Here is an 11,693-nt window from a genome sequence, read left to right on the forward strand (position 1 = left end):
GCTTAAGCCTAGACCGCGGGATAGTGAGTAGCCAACCAAGTCGGCCGACCTGAGGGCCTGGAGTTAGAGAGGGGGGTTAGAAGATTTTTGATGTAGGGGGGGGGGGATGTCCATTTAGGGCTTTATACGTGAATAGGAGGAGCTTGAAGTTGATTCTGTACTAGTTTCCAGGGACTGGATACAATCTTCTATGGACTATGTCTTTGGTTGCATTACCGACTTTGGTTTTGCACGCTTATAATTACGGAGTGTTACTGATTATTCATTTAATATATTATTGATTATTTATATTTATTTACGTAATTGCGTTTACTGGCCTGTCAAGATGCTGCAAGCATTTCCTTGTCCCACTGCAGGTACATATGGGAATCTGTCTGATGAAGGGTCCTGACCCAAAACGTCACATCTCCACAGATGCTGCCTGACCCGCTGAGTTACTCCAGCACTCTGTGTCTATCTACGGTATAAACCAGCATCTGCAGTTCCTTCCTGCACAAATGACAATTAAAACACTCTTGGGCTCTGAAATTAGTGTCAAAGTCTCCATCTATGTCTTTCCTCACCCTCTCTCCCTGTCTGTCTGACTTTCTCTGTTGCTCTCTGTCTTACTCTCTTCTCTCTCTCCCCATCTCTGTTGCTCTCTGTTCACCTGCCCCCCCCCCTCATCTCTCTCTCCATCTTTCTCTTTCCCTTCCTCTCTATCTACCTCCCTCCTCCTCCCTCCCTCCCTCCCTCCCTCCTCTCCCCCTTCTCCTCTCCCTTCATCTCTCTGTCTCTCCCCTTCTCCCTCCATCTCTCTCCCTCTCCCTCCCTCTCCCTCCCCCTTTCTCCTTCTCCCTCCCCCCTTCTCTCCCCCTTCTCCTCTCCCTCCATCTCTCTGTCTCTCCCCTTCTCCCTCCATCTCTCTCCCTCTCCCTCCCCCCCTTTCTCCCTTCTCCCTCCCCCCTTCTCTCCCCCTTCTCCTCTCCCTCCATCTCTGTCTCTCTCCCCTTCTCCCACCATCTCTCTCCCTCTCCCTCTCCTCCCTCTCCCTCCCCCCTTTCTCCCTTTCTCCCTCCCCCCCTCCTTCCCCTTCTCCTCTCCCTCCATCTCTCTGTCTCTCCCCTTCTCCCTCCATCTCTCTCCCTCTCCCCCCCCTCTCCCTCCCCCCCTTTCTCCCTTCTCCCTCCCCCCTTCTCTCCCCCTTCTCCTCTCCCTCCATCTCTCTGTCTCTCTCCCCTTCTCCCACCATCTCTCTCCTCTCCCTCTCCTCCCTCTCCCTCCCCCCTTTCTCCCTTCTCCCTCCCCCCTCCTCTCCCCTTCTCCTCTCCCTCCATCTCTCTGTCTCTCTCCCTTCTCCCTCCATCTCTCTCCCTCTCCCTCTCCCCCCCCTCTCCCTTCCCCTTTCTCTCCTCTCCCTCCCCCTCCCCCTCCCCTCCTTTCCCCTTCCCTCCCTTTCTCTCTCCCTCTTTCTATCTGACCCAGTGTGACCTCCCCCGTCACCTTAAGCAGCTCACACGCTTATTTCTGGTTAATCCAACATTACAAAAACATCTTTAAAAAATCCCCACAAGGTTACTTTGCATCTCTGACTAAAACCTTCGGCAGAATGTGCCGACCAAAATAAGCCGAACTCGCCCACCCCTCTGTGTTTGACTGAGAGCGGCTCGGATTCGAGGAATACCACACAGTCCCAGCGTCTCGAATTCTCGATTCACGTCAGGGCCAGAGGCTTCTGCGGAGACCAAAGGATTGGGAACCCCTTGACAATGACTGACACAAAGATAGACACAAAAAGCTGGAGTAACTCAGCGCGACAGGCAAGCATCTCTGGAGGGCAGGAATGGGTGACGCTTTGGGTCGAGACCCTTCTTCAGAGATGCTGCCTGTCCCGCTGAGTTGCTCCGGCTTTTTGTGTCGATCTTCGGTGTAAACCAGCATCTGTGTGCTTTCAAGCTTCTGTACATTCTGCCAGGGTGGGAAGAAGGGTGGGACAGGGACAAGTCTTTGATTACGTCGGCTGCTTTTCCTGAGGCGGCGTGAAGTGTAGATGGAGTCGATGGTGGGGAGTCTGGTCTGTGTTACATCTCATTTTAGGGTGGCACAGCGGCAAAGACCCAGGATCAATCCTGACTACTGGTGCTGTCTGAGCTGAGTTTGCACCTTCTCCCCGTGACCTGCGTGGGTTTTCTCCGGGTGCTTCCGTTTCCTCCCACACTCCAAAGACTTTGCGAGTTTGTAGGTCAATTGGCTTCGGTAAAACATTGTAAATTGTCCCCTAGTGTGTGTAGGGTAGTGGTAGTGTATGGGGAGATCGCTGGTCATCGCAGACTCGGTGGACCAAAGGCCTCTGTACCTCTAGATTATACTAATCGACAGCTCTGCGGTTTCTTGTGAGTGGCCGGGGAAGGGGGAGGGGAGGGGAGGGGAGGGGGGGGGGGGTGGTGGTGGAGGCCGGGAGGGAGCAGTGACCAAGGGCAGGGCAGATATCCGCTCTGGGTCAGCTCCGGCTAACAGGATTATAAACTCACTGACACAGCCAGGCTATCATCCTGAGGCGGATTACCTTCTGTAAACGTCTCGATTAACCCCGTATTAACCCAGTCCCCATCCCGTCTCCATGACCCCCTCCACGACGGCCCCTTCACCCCTCCCCATCTTTGTATCTTCCTCCGGCCCCATCATCCCTCCCCGTCTCTGTAACCCCCATCCCTCCCCGTCTCTGTAACCCCCAACTCGCCAGATTATCTGCGCGGACGCATTTGGAGACCGCACGCAGACACAACGTGCTGGATACTCTCGAAAAGATTTGATAAATAAGTCTCTAAACGCTGACTCTTTACCCGACTTTTATTCAAGGAAAGCCTCTACTGATTTGGTTTTTCAAGCGTCGCCTACAGAACGTTTGTCTGGCACCAGACCTAGAGAGGAACTATCAACCAGATGGAGGCCATTCCTATCTCCATGGCCCAAGCCGAGGGCGGCCATTTTAACTTGTTGCTGGTCGCCAGGTCAGCCATTTTAATGTCACTGATTGTCAGGCCACCATTTTAGTTGTCGCCACTGGTCAGTTGGGCCACCATTTCAGATGTTGCCACTGGTCAGTTAGGTTGCCATTTTAGATGTCGCCACTGGTCAGTTGGGCCGCCATTTTAGGTGTCGCCGCTGGTCAGCCATCTTAGTTGCTGCCTCTCGTCAGCCGGTCCCAAGGCAGCAATTTTAGTTGTTGCTTCTGGTCAACAGGGTGACCATTTCAAATGTTGCCACTGACCAATTTTAGAAGTCAGTGGTCAGCAGGGTGACCATTTTAGTTGCCACCACTCCACAGGGCAGCCATTGTCGTCGTCTCTGGTTAGCAATTCGACCATTTTAGTTGCCATTGGACAACAGGGCCTCTACTTTAGTCATCACTGGTCAGCAAGGTGACCATTTTAGTTGCCACTGGTCAGCAAGGTGGGCCATGTTAGTTTGTCATTGGTCAGCAGGCAACCATTTTAGTTGTATTGGTCAGCAAGGTGGCCATTTTAGATGTTGTCACAGGTCAACAGGACCTCCGTTTTAGTTGTCACCGGTCAGCAGGGTGGCCAGTTTGGTTGTCGTTGGTCAGTATGGTGGCCATTTTAGGTTTTCGCTCCTGTCAGCATGGTGGCCATTTTAGGTTTTCGCTCTGGTCAGCGGGGCTACATCTGGCCAAGCTGGTGACCCCCCCCCCCCCCCCCCCACAGCCCTCCCCCCTCCGGAGTAAACCGTGGTAGGGGTCAGGCAGGGAGGGGTGAACGGTTAAGCGGCTAAGGCTACAACAGGGGGTCTATTTATCCTTCTCCACGGTCGGGGCAGTGTCGGTCTGCACCTCGTTGGACGAGAACGCGGATCGCAGCGCTTTGGCGGCAGTTTTCAGCGTGTCCACCGGCCCCCTCTCCAGGAGGTAGCCCACGGTCTCACAGTCGGGGTCAGCCTGGGCCTCCGCGGCCATGGTTGAGACGATGAGGTACCGCATTGTTATCAGCAGGGCCAGCTGACACAGGGTAGGGGGGGGGGGGGGGGGGGAGAGAAAGGAACAGGAGCATACAAACTCAACACAGCACAGGAACAGCACATGAACAGGCCCTTCGGCCCACAGCGTCCATGCCCAGCACAACGCCAAGTTAAACTAATCTCCTCTGCCTGCAAGTGACCCAGATCCCTCAAATATCTTGGCATGGTGGCGCAGCGGTAGAGTTGTTGCCTCACAGTGCCAGAGACCCTGGTTCGATTCTGACTACGGGTACTGCATCGGCTGAAGCTGCCCTTGCCGACCAAGATGCCCCATCCAGGCTAGTCCCTCTTGGCTGCGTTTTGCCCGAACTAGGGTTGACAACTATCTCACTCCCAAATAAGGGACAAGGTGACGTCACCACCCCGCGCCCCACGTGACCTCACCCAGCCAGCGGCCACGTGCTCCCACTCCACCAATGGTGGCCGCCCAGGCCGGGAGGCGGGTTGCTACGCAAACTCCGTTAGGCGATTCCCGGGCCTCCGGACCAGACTGTCCAGGCCTACAGTGCCGGGACCTACACTGCCCGGGCCTACAGCGTCCGGGACTACACTGCCCGGGCCTACACTGCCCGGGCCTACATCGTCTGGGCCTACACTGTCCAGATCTACAGCCTCCGGGCCTACACCCCCCCACCCCCCCGGGCCTAATAAGGGACAAGGGCGGTCCCGAACGGGACAAACCAATTTAGCCCAAAATATGGGATGTCCCGGCTAATACGGGACAGTTGGCAACCCTACCGGTAACCCTCCAATGTATCTACCTATGTACCTGTTCAAATGTCTTTAAAATGTTGTTTCCACACTGTTTGACTTGATGAGGTAGATGGGGCATGTTGGTTGGCGTGGGCAAGCACGGTGAAGTTGGCCCACCCTCATAAATACATGAGTGAAAAAGAAACATAGGAAATAGGTGCAGGAGTAGGCCATTCAGCCCTTCGAGCCAGCACCACCATTCAATATGAATCATCCAAAATCAGTACCCTGTTCCGGCTTTCTCCCCATATCCCTTGATTCCATTAGTCCTCAGAGCTAAATCTAACTCTGTCTTGAAAACATCCTGTGAAATGGCCTCCACTGCCTTCTGTGGCAGAGAATTCCACAGATTCACAACTCTGGGTGAAAAAGTTTTTTCTCATCTCAGTCCTAAATGACCAACCCCTTATTCTTAAACTGTGACCCCCCTGGTTCTGGACTCCCCAATATGGGGAACATTTTTGCTGCATCTAGCCTGTCCAATTCCTTAAGGATTTTATATGTTTCTATAAGATCCCCTCTCACCCTAAATTCCAGTGAATACAAGCCCAGTCAACCCATTCTTCCATCATATGTCAGTCCCGCCATCCTGGGAATTAACCTGGTGAACCTACGCTGTACTGCCTCAATAGCAAGGACGTCCTTGGCTGTGGAGGCCAAAACTGCACACAATAAATACTCCAGGTGTGGTCTCACCAGCGCCCTGTAAAACTACTGTAGGACCTCCTTGCTCCTATGAGCAGAATGAGGCCATTCGGCCCATCAGGTCTACTCCACCATTCAATCGTGGCTGGTCTATCTCTCCCTCCCAACCCCATTCTCCTGCCTTCTCCCCATAACCCCTGACACCGGCACTAATCAAGAATCTAGCTACATCTGCCTTAAAAGCATCCATTGACTTGGAATCCACAGCCTTCTGTGGCAAAGAATTCCACAGATTCACCACCCTCTGGCTAAAGAAATTGCTCCTTATCTCTTTCCTTCGGGAAAGTCCTTTAATGCTGAGGCTGTGCCCTCTGGTCCTAGACTCTCCCACTAGTGGAACCATCCTCTCCACATCCATTCTATCTGGGCCTTTTATCATTTCACTCTGGCCTGGGTCTTACCTGTAGGAGAGAGGAGAGGAGCAGGGCTGCACCGACCCAGTTAAGGATGGAGGAGTAGTGTTCGAGGAGAACCTCATGGCAGCCCCTGGTCCACAGGTTGAGGTCCTCAGGCCCGGGCTGGTAGTTGAAGTGGGCTGAAGGGTCGTTCAGGTGGTGCTGGATGCAGGGGCGAGGGGAGGCCGGGTTACAGCAGCTGAACGGGACACTGTCCACCAGGTACAGGCCTGCTACGTTACTGTGCAGTTGGCTGCGGGAGGGAGAGAAGGTAGGGAGAGGGAGAGAGAGGGGAGGGAGAGAGAGCAGGGGGGGGGAGGAGAGAGAGGGAGAGAAGGAAGAGAAGGGAGAGAAGAGGAAGATGGGGCAAGAGGGGGGGAGAGAGAAGGGGAGAGAGGGGGGAACAAGAGAGAGAATGGGAGAGAGAGAAAGAGAGAGAGGGGAGAGAGAGAGAAGGGGAAGATAGAGAAGGGGAAGAAAGAGAGGGGAAGAGAGAGAGAGAGAGAGGATAAACAGTCACTGAGGTTCAATATGGGGGATAAATATGTTGACAGCAAGGAATCAGACATGAAACATGGTGGCGCAGCGGTACAACCGCTGCCTCACAGTGTCAGAGACCCGGGTTCGATCCTGACCACGGGCGCTGTCTGTACGTTCTCCCCGTGGCCGCGTGAGCTTTCTCCGGGTGCTCCGGTTGTAATCATGTATAGTCTTTCCGCTGACTGGTTAGCACGCAGCAGCAAAAGCTTTTCACTGTACCTCGGTACACGTGACAATAAACTGACAATAAACTTTCATTTCACTGCACATCGAGTATGTGTATGTGACAAATAAATTTGACTTGAAATTTGAACGAAACTTGGGTCCCAATGTCTTTGGAATGTGGGTGAAAACCAGAGCACCCGGAGAAAACCCACGCGGTCACAAGGAGAATGTGCAAACTCCACACACACACACACACACACACTGATAAACGTACACATATTGACAAACATAAACACACACAGGCAGATATACACACAGATAGGATAGGTTTATTATGGTCACGTCTACCGAGGTACAGTGAAAAGCTATGTTTTCCATGCTATCCAAACGGGACAGATATACCAAACATTGATATGATTGCACTGATCAATATCATATCACACACACACACACACACACACAGGTACACAGTCAGAGAACACACACAGAGATTCACACACAGAGATAGACACACACAAAGACAGTCAGAGACACACCCATAGAGACAGATACCCAAACACAGAGACACACAGACAGACATTTATGCACACACACATACAGATAGCGCAGACAGATACACAGAAATAGAGAGACGCACAGATACAAACAGAGATACAGAGATACCCTTGATACCAAACACACACAGACACACACACAGAGACACACACACACAGACACACAGAGACACACACACAGAGACACACACACACAAACACACACACAGACACACAGAGACACACACACAGAGACACACACACAGACACACACACAGAGACACACACACACACAGAGACACACACACACAGACACACACACAGAGACACAGACACACACACACACACACACACACACACAGAGACACAGACACAGTCAGAAAAAACACCCACAGAGACCCTAAGATAGACCACACACACACACAGACACAGAAACAGCGTCCAGCTGGAGTGACCGACCCAGCGTCGTCTCCTGTAGTGGATCCCTGTCCACCCATCCACACATGGCCGGAGGTCAGGATCGAACCCGAGTGCCCCCGGGCGGGTGGGCGGGCGCGGGCAGGCGCCGAGTCGCAGCGGCGCTTTAACCCGCTGCACCACCCACCAGGCACGGCTCAACGTTGCCACCAGCCCGCCCTATATCCCCTCCCTCCCTCCCCAGGCCAGGCCAGGCCAGGCCAGGAGCCTCGGGCCCTCCCGGTTCCCGGTTCCCGGCGCCGCTCACTCTCGCACTCGGCTGTCGTTGAGGTCGAGGAAGCGGCGGCTGATCCACTGAACCCGGAACCAGTCTGTGGGCCCGCGGACGCCGCAGCAGCCGAGGCCGGTCTGCAGTTGGTCGACGGAGCGCTTGAGGAGGCAGCGGCCCGGGGAGTCGGTGTGGCGGTAGTTGAGGAGGGCGGAGGCGAGGCCGCGGCTCAGGCCGGGCTCTAGGCCCCAGCCCCAGCCCCAGCCCCAGGCGGCCGCGGCGCTCAGGCTCAGGCCCAGCGCCAGGCCGGGCCACAGGGCGGCCCAGGCGGGCGGGCGGCCGGGCCCAGCCCCCGGCCTCGGGCCTAACGCACTCAGGCCGCCAGCCAGCAGCGCGCACAGGCCGCCCGCCGCGGCCGCCACCACCACCGCCACCAGCGGGGACCCGGGCCTGGACTCCCCGCCATCCGGCAGCGGGAGGCGCCGCAGCTCACAGCCCAGCCACAGGCCCAGGCCTAGGGTCAGGCCCCCCGCCACCGCCGCAGCCCCGCACAGGGGCCGCACCCAAACCCGCAGCGCATCGCGGGCCGGCCCCGACAAGCGCAACGCCAGCACCGGCATCACAGCCAGCCCGGGGTAGAGAGAGAGAGGGAGAGAGAGAGAGAGAGAGAGAGAGAGAGAGAGAGAGAGAGAGAGAGAGAGAGAGAGAGAGAGAGGGCCCGGGGTAGAGAGAGAGAGAGAGAGAGAGGGGCCCGGGGTAGAGAGAGAGAGAGAGAGAGAGGGCCCGGGGTAGAGAGAGAGAGAGAGAGAGAGAGGGCCCGGGGTAGAGAGAGAGAGGGCCCGGGAACTGGGGGAGAGAGAGAGGGCCCGGGGTAGAGAGAGAGAGGGCCCGGGGACTGGGGGGGAGATAGAGAGAGGGCCCGGGGTAGAGAGAGAGAGGGCCCGGGGACTGGGGGGAGATAGAGAGAGGGCCCGGGGGTAGAGAGAGAGAGGGCCCGGGGACTGGGGGGGAGATAGAGAGAGGGCCCGGGGTAGAGAGAGAGAGGGCCCGGGGACTGGGGGGGAGATAGAGAGAGGGCCCGGGGTAGAGAGAGAGAGGGCCCGGGGACTGGGGGGGAGATAGAGAGAGGGCCCGGGGTAGAGAGAGAGAGGGCCCGGGGACTGGGGGGGAGATAGAGAGAGGGCCCGGGGTAGAGAGAGAGAGGGCCCGGGGACTGGGGGGGAGATAGAGAGAGGGCCCGGGGTAGAGAGAGAGAGGGCCCGGGGACTGGGGGGGAGATAGAGAGAGGGCCCGGGGTAGAGAGAGAGAGGGCCCGGGGACTGGGGGGGAGATAGAGAGAGGGCCCGGGGTAGAGAGAGAGAGGGCCCGGGGACTGGGGGGGAGATAGAGAGAGGGCCCGGGGTAGAGAGAGAGAGAGGGCCCGGGTACTGGGGGAGAGAGAGAGAGAGAGGAGGGGGCCCGGGGTAGAGAGAGAGAGAGAGGGCCCGGGGTAGAGAGAGAGAGGGCCCGGGGTAGAGAGAGAGAGAGAGAGAGAGAGAGGGGGCCCGGGGACTGGGGGAGAGAGGGTCCGGGGACAATGGGAGAGAAAGAGGTCGGGGACTGGGGGACAGAGAGAGAGGGCCCGGGGTAGAGAGAGAGAGAGAGAGAGAGGGGGCCCGGGGACTGGGGGAGAGAGAGGGCCCGGGGACTGGGGGAGAGAGAGAGGGCCCGGGGACTGGGGGAGAGATAGAGAGAGAGCCCGGGGGAGAGAGAGAGGGCCCGGGGACTGGGGGAGAGGGCCCGGGGGAGAGAGGGCCTGGGGGAGAGAGGGAGGGCCCGGGGACTGGGGGACAGAGAGGGCCCGGGGACTGGGGGACAGAGAGGGCCCGGGGACTGGGGGACAGAGAGAGAGGGCCCGGGGTAGAGAGAGAGAGAGAGAGAAGGCCCGGGGACTGGGGGAGAGATAGAGAGAGGGTCCGGGGACTGGGGGAGAGAGAGGGCCTGGGGACAGATAGAGAGAGGGCCCGGGGGAGAGAGAGAGGGCCCGGGGGAGAGAGAAGGCCCGGGGACTGGGGGAGAGAGAGGGCCCAGGGACAAAGAGGGGGCCCAGAGGACGGGGAGGGAATAGGGGGAGGGAGAGGGACTGGGGGGGGAGAGGGGGTCCGGGGACTGAGGGAGAGGGGACCCGGGTACTGTGGGGGAGGGGGCCCTGGGACTGGGGGGGGGGGAGGGCCCTGGGACTAGGGGGTCACTGAGGGCCCAGCGACCACAGAGAGGGAGAGAGAGAACCTGGGATAGACCAGTGATGTCCGACCGTAGGGACCCGGGGGAAGAGAGAGAGAGAGGGAGGGGGAGAGTCCCGGTCCAGTGACGGGAAGGGGAGACCGTGGGGGTAACAGGTAGCGGGATAGAGCCGGGTCAGGGGGAGAGACTGTCTGTCCGCAGTCCGCTGTCGCTCTGGGGTGGAGACTGGAGCCCGTCTCAGCCTAATCCCTGCAAGGGACGTCCTGGAGAGGGGGGGGGGGGGGGGGGGGGAGACTGTGGAGAGAGTCATGGTGGGGGGTGGGGTTGGTGTCAGTGAGCAGCTTAATGTCAGACAGACAGCCCAGGATGATCACTGAGCTGCTGCAGTAATGGGATCAGTCCTAAGCCACCTTCCCCAACACTGCGGCAGTGCGGCGCTCCCTCCCTCCCCGCAGTGCAACGCTCCCTCCTCACCGCTCCTCCCTCCATCCCTCCCTCCCTCCCTCTCCGCAGTGCGGCGCTCCCTCCTCACAGCCCTCCCTCCATCCCACAGCGCGGTGCTCCCTCCCTCCCTCCCTCCCGCAGCGCTCCCACCTCACCGCCCCTCCCTCCCTCCCTCTCACAGTGCGGCGCTCCCTCCTCACAGCCCTCCCTCCATCCCACAGCGCGGTGCTCCCTCCCTCCCTCCCCTCCCTCCCGCAGCGCTCCCACCTCACCGCCCCTCCCTCCCTCCCTCCCTCTCACAGCGCGGCGCTCCATCCTCACTGCACTGCCTCCAGCTGAATGGCATCGTTCCATGGTCAAAACTGAATACAATACTCCAATTGTGGCCTTATCAACGTCTTGTAAAACTGTAACACAACCTCCCCTGTTCTGCACTCAGTACCCTGAGCAATGAAGGCCAGCGTGCCAAATGCCTTCTTGACCACCCTGTCTACCTGTAACATCCCTTTCAAGGAACTATGTACCTGTATAAAAGATAGTCACAAAAAGCTGGAGTAACTCAGCGGGACAGGCAGCATCTCTGGAGAGAAGGAATGGGTGATGTTTTGGGTCGAGATCTGAATCGGATCTGAAGAAGGGTCTCGACCCGAAACGTCACCCATTCCTTCTCTCCAGTGATGCTGCCTGTCCCACTGAGTTACTCCAGCTTTTTGTGTCTTATGTTCAGTATTATCTGATGTTTGTAGTGTGCAAAACAAAGATTTTCACTGTACCTCACCACATGTGACAATAATAAACTAAAGCCCGAGTTACCAGTGTCGTCACTGTGTACTGCCCCATATGCAGACACTGTTTAGTTTAGTTTAAAGATATAGTGTGGGAACGCCCTTCAGCCCATCGAGTCCATGCCGACCAGCGACACTTGCACTATCTGGCACGTTAGTGTCAGTTTACACTTTCTCAGAGGGCCAATTAACCTACAATTGACTGCACGTCTTTGGAGTGTGGGGGGAAACCGGATCACCTGGAGAAAACCCACGCGAAGAACGTGCAAACTCCGTACGGACAGCACCCGTAGTCAGGATCGAACCCGGGTCTCTGGCGCTGTGAGGCAGCAGCTCTACTGCTGCGCCACCGTGCCGCCACTCAGAATGCATGAAGAGTTTTTGCAGTTTAAAAAAATTTCGACGTGTTTTTTATTCTGAATAAAGTGTATCTTTGGTGGACAAGTGGGAC

At 57.3% G+C, this 11,693-nt stretch overlaps 1 protein-coding gene across 2 annotated transcripts; it reads right to left on the reverse strand.

Annotated features, from left to right (window-relative positions):
• LOC144609523 (RDS/peripherin-like protein xRDS35) lies at positions 1–8,426 on the reverse strand. 2 transcript variants are annotated; one of them, XM_078428017.1, is made up of 3 exons: positions 7,830–8,426; positions 5,874–6,120; positions 1–489 (listed from the first exon to the last, which is right to left on the reverse strand). In XM_078428017.1, the coding sequence occupies exons 1-3, from the start codon at positions 8,408–8,410 to the stop codon at positions 454–456; spliced, it is 864 nt and encodes a 287-aa protein (XP_078284143.1). In that variant the 5' UTR covers positions 8,411–8,426; the 3' UTR covers positions 1–453. The 2 variants fall into 2 exon arrangements, with proteins under 2 accessions (XP_078284143.1, XP_078284142.1); XM_078428016.1 differs by lacking the exon at positions 1–489 and adding an exon at positions 2,715–3,994.
• Positions 8,427–11,693: the final 3,267 nt, after the last annotated feature.

The sequence above is a fragment of the Rhinoraja longicauda genome, chromosome 34 (assembly GCF_053455715.1).
Source record: "Rhinoraja longicauda isolate Sanriku21f chromosome 34, sRhiLon1.1, whole genome shotgun sequence".
Lineage (NCBI taxonomy): Eukaryota > Metazoa > Chordata > Chondrichthyes > Rajiformes > Arhynchobatidae > Rhinoraja > Rhinoraja longicauda.

Coding starts and splice junctions, on each gene's coding strand:
- LOC144609523 (XM_078428016.1), bottom strand. CDS start 8,410: ATGCCGGTGCTGGCGTTGCGCTTGTCGGGGCCGGCCCGCGATGCGCTG. Junction 6,121..7,829: donor AACGACAGCCGAGTGCGAGA/GTGAGCGGCGCC, acceptor TCCCTCCCGCAG/CCAACTGCACAGTAACGTAG. Junction 3,995..5,873: donor TCCTCTCCTCTCTCCTACAG/GTAAGACCCAGG, acceptor ACCCTGTGTCAG/CTGGCCCTGCTGATAACAAT.